The following is a 15,074-nucleotide window of genomic DNA, read 5'->3' as shown; positions in this document are numbered from 1 at the left end:
TTGACACATTTTATTAACTGAAGTCCATAGTTTACAGTAGGATTTACTCTTTCTACATTCTGTGTGTTTTGACAAATGTGTAATTACATGTATCCACCATTACAGTAGGATACAGAATAGTTGCACTGCTTAACAGTCTCCTGTGTTGTACCTGGTCATCCCTCCCCTCCCACTGCACCCTGATCTGCAGGGTGAAACCACTGATCTGCTTACTGTCTCCATAATTTTGCCTTTTCCACTTGCAGTTAAACACTATGTAGCATTTTTCAGGTAAGATTCTTTCACTCAGCAGTAAGCATTTAAGATTCTCCCATTTCAGTCTCCACACCCTAATACCCTCACCCCTAATAGGAAACTGTTTAACAGTTCTTTAGACCAACCATTCTCTCTTGCCTCCATACTTCAAGTACATGCTTTTTCTACCTGATGAGGTTTTTCAGATGTGAATACCAAGTGATGCTTTCTAACCAGAAAGAATAGTTGGTACAGTCATTTGTAGAAACCAGGACCCTACTCAAAGTCTTGGAAAGGTCTCTGCTCTTAAGATATATTTTGGCTGGGCTTGGTGGCTCATGCCTATAATAGCACTCTGGGAGGCTGGGGCAGGAGGATTGCTTGAGGTCAGGAGTTGAAGATCAGCCTGAACAAGAACAAGACCCCATCTCTACTAAAAACAGAAAACAATTAGCTAGGTATGGTGGCGTGCACCTGTAGTCTCAGCTACTCTGGAGGCTGAGGCAGGAGGATCGCTTGAGCCCAGGAGTTTGAGGTTGCTGTGAGCTAGGCTGACACCACAGCACTTTAGCCAGGGCAATAGAGTGAGACTATGTCTTAAAAGAAAAGAAATAGCACTCTGGGAGGCCGAGGCGGGCGGATTGCTTGAGGTTGGGAGTTCGAAACCATCCTGAGCGAGACCCCGTCTCTACTAAAAATAGAAAGAAATTAATTGACCAACTAAAAATATATATACAAAAAATTAGCCGGGCATGGTGGTGCATGCCTGTAGTCCCAGCTACTTGGGAGGCTGAGGCAGGAGAATCGCTTGAGCCCAGGAGTTTGAGGTTGCTGTGAGCTAGGCTGACGCCACGGCACTCACTCTAGCCTGGACAACAAAAGTGAGATTCTGTCTCAAAAAAAAAAAAGAAAAGAAAGATATATTTCATCTGTGTGTTTGTTTTAAAGCTCCTTAGTTTCTCTAGAGATAGTCTCCTGAGACCTGTCTAAAACTGGAGCATAATTGCAGTAATGGTTTTCAACTGTTTTAATGAGACAGCCCATATCTGAAAGAAGCATTAAACTGATGATAATAGTACCAGTGTCTGATGAACTGATCATGGGAGTGTTTTTTGAAATGTTGGTGATGGTACTTAATCATCTTTAATACAAGGACATTGCAAACATCAGCTTAAATAAAGTTACTAACCTCGTCAAGAAACATCAAGGTATATTAGAGGCATCTTACCAAAATAGCACTGTCATTGGCACCAATTCTGAATCAACTCATATCTTATTGTAACAAAATAACTTCTCAAACCTAACACGTGTGTGTGCACAACACATACATACACATATCTCTGTATGTCTCATATGGCTGTTGTATTAAGAAGTAGTTATTCTATCAATGCCTGTAAGCTAGGGCTATATTCCTAAGGATAGACATATTATTTCTTAAAGGATTTATGTTCCATCACCTGGCTATGAAGTTGATCCTTGGAATAAAACTTGAAGGTTGACATGTGGTAGAAGGAAGAGAAGGGAAGTTTCTGATGCTATTGCACATACAGGTTCTCTCACGCAGGTGTAGGCTGAGACATTGAGATATCTAAAATTTGGTAGTGCTCTTCAGTGATGAATCCCACAAAACACTCCATTAGGCCCAGACTTGAAACTAGATGGTGATGGTATCTGTAAACCACAAAGAATAGGTCAGTCATATCTTAAAGGAAGTATTTCCTAACCTCTTATTTCTTTCCATCTTGATTTGCTTTTTTCCCCTGGTTGGTGTGTGTTCACATTTAGGCCATAGTAATTTATGTTATGGTATGTTATTTTTTGAGATGGGGTCTTTGTTGCCTGGGCTAGAGTGCAGTGGCATGATCATAGGTCACTACAACCTCAAACACTTGAGTTCAAGTGATTCTCCTGCCTCAGCCTCCTAAGTAGCTAGGACTACAGGTTTGTTCCACCATGCCTGGCTAATTTATATTTTTGTATAGACGGGATCTTGTTATGTTGCTCAGGCTGGTGTCAAATTCCTGGCCTCAAACGGTCCTCCTGCCCAGAGTGCTGAGGTTATATAATCAATCCCTAAATGTAATTCATTTAGAGAAGTATTTCTCAAAGTATGATCTGTGGACCACCATCTTCAGAATCACTGTGGGGTACTTGTTTAAAATACAGATTTTAATTCCTGATTAAAATACAGATTTTAAATTCCTGAGCACTCCTACTGAATCTGAGAGTAGGGCTGAGGAATCTATATTTTTTTAAATAATAAACCCAAGTGGTTCTTATACATACCAAAATTTATGAATCACTGATCTAGAGAATTAGGAAGTCAGAAGGATTTTATTCCTAACATCATTGACATTCTCACAGAAATAAAGACTCCAGAGTGACTTGCTGAGTTGAATAGCTGGTGAGATCATATCTCTGGTAGTTGTGAGTCTTAGCTGATGTTGTTTGGAAGATAGCATATCTAATTGGTACTTAAGTTATTTTTAAATGTTATAGAAACTAGAAGGCATTCATTGAACAGAAACAAAGGTTATAAAATAATAACCTTGTTTTTACTCATTTTACATCCCGTGTTTAGGATAAAATAATCTGAAGGACTGAATTATGAATATATTTTTCTAAAAAAATCTTCCAGTTCCACAGGCCAAATTTATTTTAAAATCCTTTATTATTTGCTTCCAAATAGTCCAGGGTTGGGGGAAGGGGGGCAGTGTGTTAAGTTGAAACAAAGTGACCATATTTGACGATTGTTACAGTTGAGTGATGGCAACATGGGGGTTCACTGAATTATTCTCTATTTTTTTAAATATTCCATAATTAAAAGTTTAATGATTAAGAAAATGAAAAAAGGCCGGGCGCTGTGGCTCACGCCTGTAATCCTAGCTCTTGGGAGGCCGAGGCGGGCGGATTGCTCAAGGTCAGGAGTTCGAAACCAGCCTGAGCAAGAGCGAGACCCCGTCTCTACTATAAATAGAAAGAAATTAATTGGCCAACTGATATATATATATAAAAAAAATTAGCCGGGCATAGTGGCACATGCCTGTAATCCCAGCTACTCGGGAGGCTGAGGCAGAAGGATCACTGGAGCCCAGGAGTTTGAGGTTGCTGTGAGCTAGGCTGACGCCACGGCACTCACTCTAGCCTGGACAACAAAGCGAGACTCTGTCTCAAAAAAAAAAAAAAAAAAGAAAAAGAAAATGAAAAAAAAATGGTACAATATTGTAGGGAAACCAGAACATTTTCAGGCAATGTTGTAGAGGGTATAAACTCTAACTGCCTTTCTGGAAAGCAGTTTAAACATAGAAATCATAGTTCTTAAGAATGTTAAAAACCCTTGCACTATATTTTATACTTTTGCCTGTATGTCTTAAATAATTCTACAGAGATATGAGTTCAAAAGTGTTCATGGCAGTGCTGTTTATAACAGTGAGGAGATGGAAACTTTCCAAACAAGAGGATTGGTTAAACAGATGATGATAACATTTCTAAACGAGACATCATGCAACCATTAAAAGATGATGACACTGAGAAATGTTTATGATATGTTATTAAGTGAAAAAGTAGGTTATAAAACAATATGTGTAGTGACCAATCCATTTTTGTTTTTTGAGTTTTTGTCTTTCTGCCCTTGTGAACAAAGACCAATCCATTTTTGGAAAGTAGGTTAGAAAAATTGTCTTGAAAGATATATTAAAGTGTTACTAGATTATCTCAGGATTGTACATTGTGCAATTGCTTTATTTTTTAAAGCGCCTTTAGTTGATATATAGTTTATTTAGTAAATACATAATAAAACTAAAATTATATGGAAGACCATTTTTAACAGTTATGTAGTAGTTTCTTATCTAGTTAAGCTCTATAAAAGTGCCCGCAAAAAAAGTACATGAAATCATTGATAATTTTGTGACAATATTTGATTATGATTTAGTATCAGATGTCTTTGATATTGGTCAGTAGTTGGACAGGCTGCTTTTGAAACAAAAAGAAAAGTAGGAGACTGTATAATGGTATCTTATTGTATGAATAAGCCATTATTCATTCTGCAGTTTATAAACATTTGAGTTATTTCCATTTGGTGTTATTATGAATAAAATTGTATGAATCCTGTTATAAATGTTTTTTTGGTGTGTTATACTTATTTCTCTTGTGCATATACCTAGAAATTGAAGTCTGTAACCTCCACACAATATTGACTTAACACAAAAAAATTAAAAGTTAGTATTGGTAACACCAAATTCTCAATAATGTCTTACCTGTAGGGAGTGGGACTTGGGAAAGTAAGAAAGACTCCCCAGTTTAAACTTCATACCTTTTTTATTGTTGAATTATGGATGAAGCACATATTTTCTATCTTTTTAGGGTAGTTTTAATTTTAAAAAACATTTACATTTATTATGCACATGATTTAAAGAATCAAAGAATAATTAAAATGCTTTTACAAAAAGAAGCAGTCTTGTACATCCCTTTCATTGTTCCTTGCAGGCCACTATTTTCTAGCTGCTAATTCTTGATTTTTCAGTTTTAGACATAATCTGTTGGCACCTTTACACGGGGAAGAATTTATCTCTTTTTCACTCTCCTCACCCCCACCATGAACACACATACGTTTCACCCCTGCATCCTACTGTAATAATGTAGTGTAATGATTTTTTTTAGACTAACCTCAGTAGTACTGAAAAATGTAGTGATTTTTATTAGATTGGGATTTAGGATCTACATTAATTTACATTTACATCATTAGGACTGTATAAATGCCATTCACAGTGGAACAGCAAGTACACAGGTGCTTAATTTTGCCATTTCTCAGGCCTCTCCTTTGGAGTGGAGGCTGAAGACAGGCCTGGTGGGTTTTATTTTTCACAAATATCCAAGATGGTCTTATCAGGAAAGCTGGAAAATAATGTTTTCGCTTTTGTTTATTGCTCTGGCTCTACTTTTTTTTAAAAAAAAACAAACAACTTTATTGAGATGTCATTTACACATCATAAAGTTCTTCCATTTTAAGTATAAAATTCAATGGTTTTTATATATTTACACAGTTTTGCAACTATATACGCAATCAATTTTTGAATAGTTCTTTCACCCCAAAAAGAAATTTCTTGTCTGTCTATTTGCAGTTACTATCTTTCTCCTCCCCTCTTCTCCAGTCCTAGGCAGCCACTAATCTTTTCTGTTTTTATAGATTACCTATTCTGGCCATTTCATATAAATGGAATCATACAACATATGGCCTTTTATGTCTGGCTTCTTTCACTCAGCTTCATACCTTTTTATTGTTTTTGAGGTTCATCCATACATTTGTACTTCATTTCTTTCAGTCTGGGTTGAGCTGGATGCCTCTAGGTGTCTTGCATAGCTGTCATTTTAGGGGCATTTTTCATCACCCTAGGGATTCCTTTTGCCTCACTTTTGTAATTCCTCTCCCCTCAGTCAAAGACAAAAGATACCTTTTTCTTTCTTGAAGTACTTCATTTTGTTAGAGCGCATCACCTACCTTCTGGACAAAAGGTTTATAAGAGATAAACCATAAGGAGGTTTTATCAGATTCCAAGTCTCATGGTTGACCCAAGAAATGTTTAAAGAGTAAAAAAGGCCATGCAGCTTTCAACTCTTATTTTAGCCTCACACTTATTTGATAGTTTAAGTAAGAATTAGAAATTTCTTAAAAACTCAGAAATTTTTTGTATAGATTAGAAATTATTTTTTCTCGAAAGTTTGAAGGCACTGCGTCCACTGTCTTTTATAGTTGAGAAGACTGATGCCATTCTGATTCTTGATCTTTTATATAAAACATGTTGTTGGTTTTGGCTGGAGGCTCTGTCTTTTCTTTGTTTCAAGTGTCCTGAAATTTCCCTGTGATGTACCATGGTGTAGGTCTACTTTTATCCATTGTCCTGGACATTTGATAGGCCTTCTCAATCTCAAAGCTCATGACTTTGAGCTTTCAGAAATTTCTCAAAGCTCAAAGTCATGAGCTTTGAGAAATTTATGTTTAAAACTTCTTTTTGGGTGGGCATCCTGTTCTTTTTACATAGATGCAATGTCTTCAGAGGGAATAAATGATTTTTAAGATTTCTTCTTCTCAGATAGTCTCTTTCCTCCTAGTTGCCTTTTTTCCTAGCTTCTCTTAGATGCTATCGTCAAATCTCTGATAGGCAATATTTGACTCTCTGCTCAAACTTTAAGACTAGGGAACTAAAAAGCTGATAGAAGTTCTGAATCCTTGAATAGGACTTGTCTGTCAGTCATCATCTTCATTGTAGGGTGATCTAGCTGAGACCCTTCTTTGAGAAATCCCAATATTCCCCAGAGAAGAGTCCCTTTACTTAAAATTTGAGAGAGTCCTGGTCCTTCTGTTTCCTTGATGAATCTCAAAATTATATCCAGGCATATTAGTGAGTATAAAACTTATGTCTATTTTGCTGGAAACATAATACTTTTTTTTATCACTGGCATTTCACAAGTAAAGAAATTTTGTTGTTGCTCAGTGTCATGAAGATTCCTATAGCATTTATCCAAAAATTAGGAAAGACAATGGGCCTCAAAAGTATTTGCTAAATTATGTATGTGTACTTTTCAAGACAAAGTGAGTCCGAAGGATTCCTGATCCCCTGATAAACCCAAAGAGATCTCATACAAATCCAAAAAACAGACAAAAATCATTGCATAGAGTACTGGTCCTTATCCTGGGATGTGCATCAGAATTATGTAGCTTTTTTGAACATACACATTTTTTGACCCTACCTCTATTCTAGGAGAAAGTTCCAGAAAAAGACTGTTTAAACAAAGTGTCCTTGTGTCAACCACCAGATGGTGGAGCTGGCCCAGAACAGCCTGGTTGTACTACTGTAAAGATGGCATCCACTTTTATATGCCAGACACACACAAGGCAGATAGATGTTCCTAGTTCAGAAGCACTTTTGTCCTATGTTTAAGAGGTCCATTTCAGCTAAATCACCTCCTTTTTAGCTTAGCTCCATTTGGTTTGAACAGAGGGTCTACCACAGTGATTCTCAAATCATTCCTCAGTATCTGTGGAGGATTGATTGCAGGACCCGCATGGATACCAAAGTCCACAGATTCTCAAGTTCCTTATATAATAAAATGGCATAGTATTTGCATATAACCTATAGACATCCTCCCATATATTTTAAATCATCTGTAAATTACTTATAGCACCTAATACAATGTAAATACCTCTTATACTGTATTGTTTAGAGAATAATGACAAGGGAAAAAGTCTGTATTTGTTTAGTACAGACGCAGTCATCCCTTTTTGCTTCCTGAACATTTGCAATCCACAGTGGGTTGAACTCATAAATGTGGAACCCACAGATACAGAGGACTGACTATGTATCAGAATCCCCTGAGATGCATGTAAAAATTATAGATTCTGGGGTTTCACTCTCAAGATTTTGAATCCTTAGGACTCAAGAGGAGGTCTACTTTTTTTTAGAAGGAGTCTACCTTTTCAACAGGTATCCTCAGTTCTCCTTATGCAGATCAGTGAATCATATTTTGAAATATGCTAATCTAAGTTTGCTACTGGTAATACCCATGAAGGGTTTTGTTTATTTTTTTTTCCTTAGTGGTGAGGGTGTTGGGAAGGTTGATTGTCTGCTTTTTGTTGTTGTTTAAATATAATTAGCTCCTGAAAGTCTGGTAATAAAGATAAACAGTACAGCATTTACAGCCAGGCAACCAGCACCCCTAACCCCTACACGTGTAGTTAGAGGCCCAGCTATGGCCTTTTTCCAGCCAGACCCCTCTCCACAGAATGAGGACTCCCAGAGGACACATCTACCTGAAGTCTACCCCTTCTAGATCACACTCTTGGTACTCAGTACCCTGGAATTCCTTGCCCAAATGCCCACTACCAGGGCCTATACAGGCCTCCTCCCTCATCAGAACCAGTATGCACACTCTTAAGTCCAGAGGATAGCTTGAGTTTACCAGATAGGCTCTTACCTTCACCTTTTTTTTTCTCCCCACCAAAAATTCCCCTGCCTTTGCTATTCTATATTAGCAGTTCTCAAATAAAGAGATTCCTTTGATATTGAGGAAATGACCTCTCACTCTAGTTAATTTTCTACACTTGCATCTGATATGAGGCTGTGTATTTTAATTGCAATAAATTGTGTTACAGCAAAGGAAAGCCACCACTTTCCAAACAATTGGGAAGTTGTGGTTCTTCTGCCATACTCCTTCTCTATAACAGCCAGGAAGAAGGAAGATGTGTGTTCCATGTTATTTTTTCAAAAGGGTCTGGGGAAAAAAGAGAAAGGAAGAGATTAACTGACTTAATTTTACACTTGGAGTTGTAAATCATGTGTTGCAATGTGTTAGGATATTGCATCAGAACGTGGCAGTTGCAATAATGCAGTGAGTATCACAACCTTGAGGAGGTTTTTGTGGTGCTTTGTGACCCTTTCCTAAATATTCAACTCCAAGTTTAGATCCCTTCTGTTCTGCCAAGGAAAAAGATATTATTTAAATTACATTAGACCTTACTGTAATTTTTTCCTCTTGGTCTAGGACACAGGGATTTCTTTATAGTTGAAGGACTCCTTAGGCCAGACATCATTGTACTTAGTCCCAGCATCTCTCCTGTTTCCTGTTGTCACATATAAGCAGGGAAGGGCTGAGATTTCTTCATTTCTTCCTGGGAGTCTGTCAGGAAAGCTGGGAGGTATTATGGCAAGGCTGTAAGGTCTTTATTCTCAGAACCGTTAGTTTTGAAAGCATATGTAATATTTCCTGAATATTTCACATGGTTTTATCTCAAATTTGAAAGATAGTGACTATTGTCCCTGAGAAACAAGGATTAGGGTAGAACATATGGAGTATGTTTCAACAAGATTCTTAATAGAGTAGACCTTTGGTGGCCAATTATTATGTTTTTTTTTTTACTCTTTAACTTTATTGTAGGAGAAAATTCATGGCGTATGGTAGAAATGAAATAAGTGACAGAATATCAAAATTAACTTTTATATTTAAAGCATAACTCTTGAGGACAAGGCTGATATCTTAATTATGCTAACAGAAGTGGTAGTATATCTGTGGTAGATTTGGGGGTTTGAGGAAACTTAAGCAAAGAAGTGGCAGATGATGAAAAGAAATCACCTTTAAGCCTGAATAAAACTGGTTTTGGAAAACGTGCTTTAGATTTAGATGGGACAACAGTTTTTCAATACTAAACTCTAGAATTAGGCTTGCCCACTGAGTAACAAGTAGCATTTCACCTCAGCCCACCCACATGAGTTTCTAGCCTTGTGAAACTCCATGGGTAGAGAAACAGAGCCCGGTTCCCAAAGTTGGAAGGGAGGGAAAAGCAGTGCATGCCATTCCTCTCACTCCCTGGGAAAAAAGTCTCTGCTTTTCCCTGGAAGGAGTAGAGGAGAGAAGGCAGAAATGTTACACATGACTGGCACTTCTGCCACACAGAAGGAAACATCATGAGTGGGAAGAAGTCTTAACTGTGAGTGATAGTGATATATCGTGGTCTTTGGGGTTATTATATTAATAACAGGATGGATATTCTTAGCAAATTTTAATGATTTGTAAATCATTTTCAGCATTTACAGAATTGTGAAAGCATGCTCTCTCAAGATAGTGTGTGTGATAGTTAAGAGTATGGTCTTTACAAATGTTTTTGGTTACAAAACTAAAAAAAAAAAAAAAAAAAGAGTATGGTCTTTTAAGTTCATATCTTCTAGAAATACAGGTAAAATATTTATAGGTGAACTGATAGGCTGTCTGGGGCTTACTTCAAAATTATCCATGGACAAGAGGAGTATAATGTTACAAGATTGTCCATGATATGTGTTAGTTGTCAAAATTAGGTGATGGATATGTGGAATTCATATATTGTCTCTAGTGTAATAAAGATTCAGTTTGAATCTAAACTGTGTTATTAATTATATGTCCTTAGCGAGTAATTCTACCTGACTCCTCATTTCCTTATCTGTAGAATGAGGATAATAAAATCTTCCACATAGGACTATTGTGATGATTCAATTAAAATAAGTTTGTGCCCATTGTATAACACTTAGAAGGCACTCAAAACTTGGTAGTTATTGATTATATCCATAAATAGAAAAAGGTCAAGATATCTTCTTCCTTAAACATGAAAGGTTTATTTTCTTGGTGTGTAGAGGTGTGTGTGTGTGTGTGTGTGTTTCCTCCATTTGAGTGTATTAACTTGGATTTTGTTTTAACAGCTCAGGTGCCTAAAAGGCCAGAGGGGCTTCTCAGGCCAACCTCCTTTTGATGGAATCCACATTGTCAACCATTTAATAGGAGATGACGAATCATTCCATTCCTCCGATGAAGATTTCATAGATAATTCCTTACAGGAAAGTGGCGTTGGTTTTCCTTTGCACAGAAAATCTGGCCCAATGTCTTTGGACCCCACCGTGGCAGATGGTAGTGAGAGTGAAACTGAAGACAGTGTGCTGGAGACCAGAGAGAGCGATGGAGTCATTCAAAAAGAATGGTCCCCAAGAAGAGAGTCGTACTCAACCACTGTCTGACCATCACTGTGACCTAGACTGTGGATTTCTTTAAGGGATCGGTTATCATATCATTAGGAATTTAGGAAACATATTTGTTTCATATGTACATATATATATATATTTTATAATCTTATCTGCCTTTTAATCTTTGCCAAATCTTCACCACTGACTTACCGTTGCCATAAAGTAGACTGGAATATGGTTAATGGGTAAAATAAGATCCTAACAGTATTATTGAATATTAATATTTCTTGTTTAGAAAGTGCAACTATAAATGTGGGAACCATTTTGAAGTTCAAAACTATGGAAAATTATTTTCTTCAGACAAAACTGCTCTTGTATAATATTTTATGCTCTGTGAACAAATTGTATATTTATGTGTATCAATTTGTTTTCAAGATGGCTGTCCACAGACATTTGACCAAGATATATATCTTATTTACCTTGTGTTCTGTGTTGGGGGAATTTTTTTTCCATGAAAAATTACTGTTTTATTAGTGGGCCACTGAAAGTTCCCAGACACAAAACCTTTTTTCTGTATAATTTCATAAACAAAAATTAATGGTTATCTGTTTTTAGAGTTTTAAGTGTTTTGATTTTTAATTTTGTGTGCATATCATGCTTTCATGTGTTAGTCACTGGTCAGAGTAGTAGGTTAACTACAAATATATTGTTCATTTGTACATATTTATAACTCTGCACCACCTGCCACTGAACATCATTTTATATTGAGGACCATACATGTTGCAGAATGACTGCTTTCAGCATTCTAACAGGACTTCTGTAAATAATAGGTTAAAAGTAAATTGAAAAGTAAAAATAAAACCAAACACTAATATGTTAAGAGCTTTAGCATTTTGCTTAGCATTCAACACTAACAGATCCATAACTTAATTGATGCTTGTTCAAAAACACTATTGGTAAAATCTTTTACTTCATATGTATGTAACTAATGAGTTTTTCATGGTTAAAGAGGTTATAGCACATATTACTTAGTGCTGATATTCTGCTTACTATAATTTAAGTAATGGGCTAAGGTCCAAGATGCACAGCAGTTATATATACAAATCTATGAACATTATCTTCAGATTCTCTAGTTTTGAATCTATAGATAAAGCCATAAGAATCCTTTCCTACCAGTTTTTCCTTTTTTATCATTTAGACTTTTTTTCCTAGAAAATGGAATCCCTGTCATTGCCTGTCATAAATTAGAGGAAACACCCAAATTATACTTACACTATGGAAGAGTGACAGGAATGTGTTGACTGGGTACTTTCCATTCTCATTTTTGTTAGCAGACTATTAAAAAAAATAGCCTTGGAGGATAAGAGGAAAGTAGGATTCTGTATGTGTGGAGGCACAATTTTGCACAGTATGTTATATGCAGGGAAAAAAATGTATATGATAAAATGGAGCAGAAGAGACAAAGGTAGTTTTCTTTCTAAAACCAGGAGTTAAGCCTCCAGCAAGGCCTTTGTAGCTATTATTCTGCCTGAGAAATGAGATCAAAAACATGCCTTCTGTGTCGGTCCATAGCACCAGGCCAAATTCTAGTGGTTAAGTAATATATTTGTGGTCACAAGCTAGTAAGTAGTAGGGCCAAGATTTTAATCCAGATCTCTCTAACACCAAAGCTTTTGAAAAGGTTCAGGTAGTGAATTAATTTCTCGGTTTCCTGCTTTTCTGACAATGTGATTTAAATGTGTTTCCTGAATATAATTACAGATAGATATAGATATATGAATATCAACACACATAAGCTCTGCACAGTTTATGAATGTAGACTCTACTTCTAGAATTGTCTGGTGCTTTTGGGATTGTCTTTTGGGGTTCTTTACTGTCAGCCCAAAGGCTGTCAGTGCCCAAGTGAAGCGAGATGATTCATGGCCACATTATTGCTTTGACCTCGTATCAAGAAATCAGAATGTTCTAAACCAAAGGTCATGAAACTGCAGCCCATGAGATAATTCTAGTCAGCTGCCTGTTTTTACTTTTTTAAATAGTGGGGGGAAATTAAAAAGAATATTTTATGTCATATGAAAATTATATGAAATTCAAATTTCAGTATTCATAAATAAAGTTTTATTGGAGCAGGCCCATACTTACCCGTTTGCTAATATATATTGTCTATGGCTGCTTTTGTGCTAAAATGGCAGAGTTGAGTAGCTGTCACAGACTATATGGCCCATAAGGCCTAAAATACTTACTATCTGGCCCTTTACAGAAAAAAATTGCTAACTGTTGATCAAGATACAGTAAAATTCAGGTTTACATCTTTAGTTTGGCTTAATAGAAGATCTAACCATATGCTTTTGCTGTTGAGCTAATGATTTGAAAATGTAAAATTTCATCAATATTAAACTCAGAACTATTCAAAATGGAAAGTTTGCTAGCTATCAAGATGAAGTCTTTGATTTCATAGAACATTTTGGAAGGATATGTGTATCTTTCAAGAAAGAGAAAGAAAAGAAAGAATTCCAGAATCTTAGCTCTGTTCTTTAAAGCATGTATCATTGACCTTCAGGGTATGCTTCATTGAGTAAATGTTATAATTTGACTTTAAAATAACATTTTTCTAGAATCATGTTTGAATTTGAAACTTTGAAAGATATTCTTAGGGAATTTCTATGTACCATTTCTGATTAGGAATTAGGTGATAAAAGAATCGTGGCCTAGATTTCTTGCCCAGTGGAATAAAAAAAAAAAAAAGAATCATGGTAAATGAACCTTAATCTGTTGATACTCATGTAATTTGGACAATGAGAAACTGGAAACATCACTCTTCTTCTCATTCAAGATCTTTGACTCAAATACACGAGAGGCATTGAGCAATTGAGCATTGAGGCATTGAGCAATGTTTTCTTGATAGATTTTATTTAATCCCTGATATTTTTGTTATTTAAATGTTACTCAGTTAAACATTTAGAGTTGAAGAATATTTAGGGGAGTAAAAGGGAATGAAATGAATCACAATAGGAAAACTGGCTCTCTTGGGACAGTTACTTTCCTGGTGTCATTGCCTGCATGGGTTCAAATGCTGAGAGTAGAGGCTATAATGATCTGAATAAAATGGAAATTACATTGAGGTAATGAAACAGAGACCTTTTAGATTAAAAAATAAACGCTTCAATAGCCTTTTTAAAAATTGGCTCCCAACTATAGTCCCAGCTACTCAGAAGGCTAAGGCAGGAGGGTCACTTGACTGCAGGAGTTTCAGGCCGCAGTGTGCTGTGATTGCGCCTGTGAATAGCCATTGTACTGCAGCCTGGGCAACATAGTGAGACCCTATCTGTAAAAACAAACAACAACAAAAAAGAGTGATAAATTTTTTCTTCCTGGAAAAAGAAGTCAAAGATGTAACTTTATATAATATCTGCCTTTTTTTTTTCTTTTTTGCTAGATAGTAGGCAGTCAACGTTTGCTAACTAATTGAGACATCACATTCCAACTAACTGGCCAGTTATATTGGAAGGGAAAAAACCTTTTTTTCAGCTCTGAACATGACACAGCGTGTTATTCTCCAGATAGTGCCTTTGATTGAAAATAAGGACTAGACCTTTTTAAATACATTATTTCTGACATCTAAGAAATCATATAGTTCCTCATTCTCACTTATCTTTTACATAATGTACTATAATATTCAGATTTAAAGTAAAATAAGTATATGAATTATGTTTTGGTAAAGCTATTTCGTGACCAGCTTGATCAATGTGTAGTACCAGACACTGAAAACTAACATTTCATGAAATCAGTGATTTACGTATTAAAACAATGAGTTTTAGCTTGAAAGTTATTCCTCTATCAATAATAAAATAATAAGTTTTTAAAATTCTATTGAAATTAAAATTTCTGGTTAAAAGTATAGTAGATGTTACTTATAATCCAAGTTTTACATCATATACATTGATCTACCTATCCCTTCTTTTCACTCTAAAGAAGAGATGATAGAATAATACACTTGATATACTACAGAGATGCAAAGTTATGGTGTATTTCATTTTCCTGTTGGAATTTTTTATTATAACATTGTATGATAACCTGAAATGTTTACTTGTGCCTTTGCTTTAAACAATTAAAGTTTTCCATTTTATAAGAATTTGTTTCCTTAAACTATTTAACTTTAAAAGGGAGGGGCATCAAAACACTGTTCAAGAATGCTTGGCCTAATATAAGATTTTCATTAGTGAGGTGTGTGCTCTATGGGTTCAGGGACTACATCTACCTGCTCTCTCCACATATTTTTGGTGCCAAACAGAGTCTGGCACATAATTAGCATTCAGGAAGTATTTTCCAATTTAATGAAAGACCAGATGTCTAGATTTG

At 35.9% G+C, this 15,074-nt stretch overlaps 1 protein-coding gene across 6 annotated transcripts in view; it reads left to right on the top strand.

Moving 5' to 3' along the window:
- EVI5 (ecotropic viral integration site 5) overlaps positions 1-14,847 on the top strand; it is a 203,528-nt gene extending 188,681 nt beyond the window's left edge. For all 6 annotated transcript variants that reach the window (XM_075999852.1, XM_075999853.1, XM_012790919.2 and 3 more), the window contains one exon: positions 10,458-14,847. In XM_075999852.1, coding sequence (XP_075855967.1) covers positions 10,458-10,769 — 312 coding nt within the window. In that variant the 3' untranslated portion in view covers positions 10,770-14,847. The remainder of the gene's footprint in view (positions 1-10,457) is intronic.
- The last annotated feature ends 227 nt before the right edge of the window (positions 14,848-15,074 follow it).

This window comes from Microcebus murinus, chromosome 2, assembly GCF_040939455.1.
Source record: "Microcebus murinus isolate Inina chromosome 2, M.murinus_Inina_mat1.0, whole genome shotgun sequence".
NCBI classification, from domain to species: Eukaryota; Metazoa; Chordata; class Mammalia; order Primates; family Cheirogaleidae; genus Microcebus; species Microcebus murinus.
The sequence above is the reverse complement of the archived record's forward strand: the minus strand, read 5'-3'. Positions and strand labels throughout refer to the sequence as shown.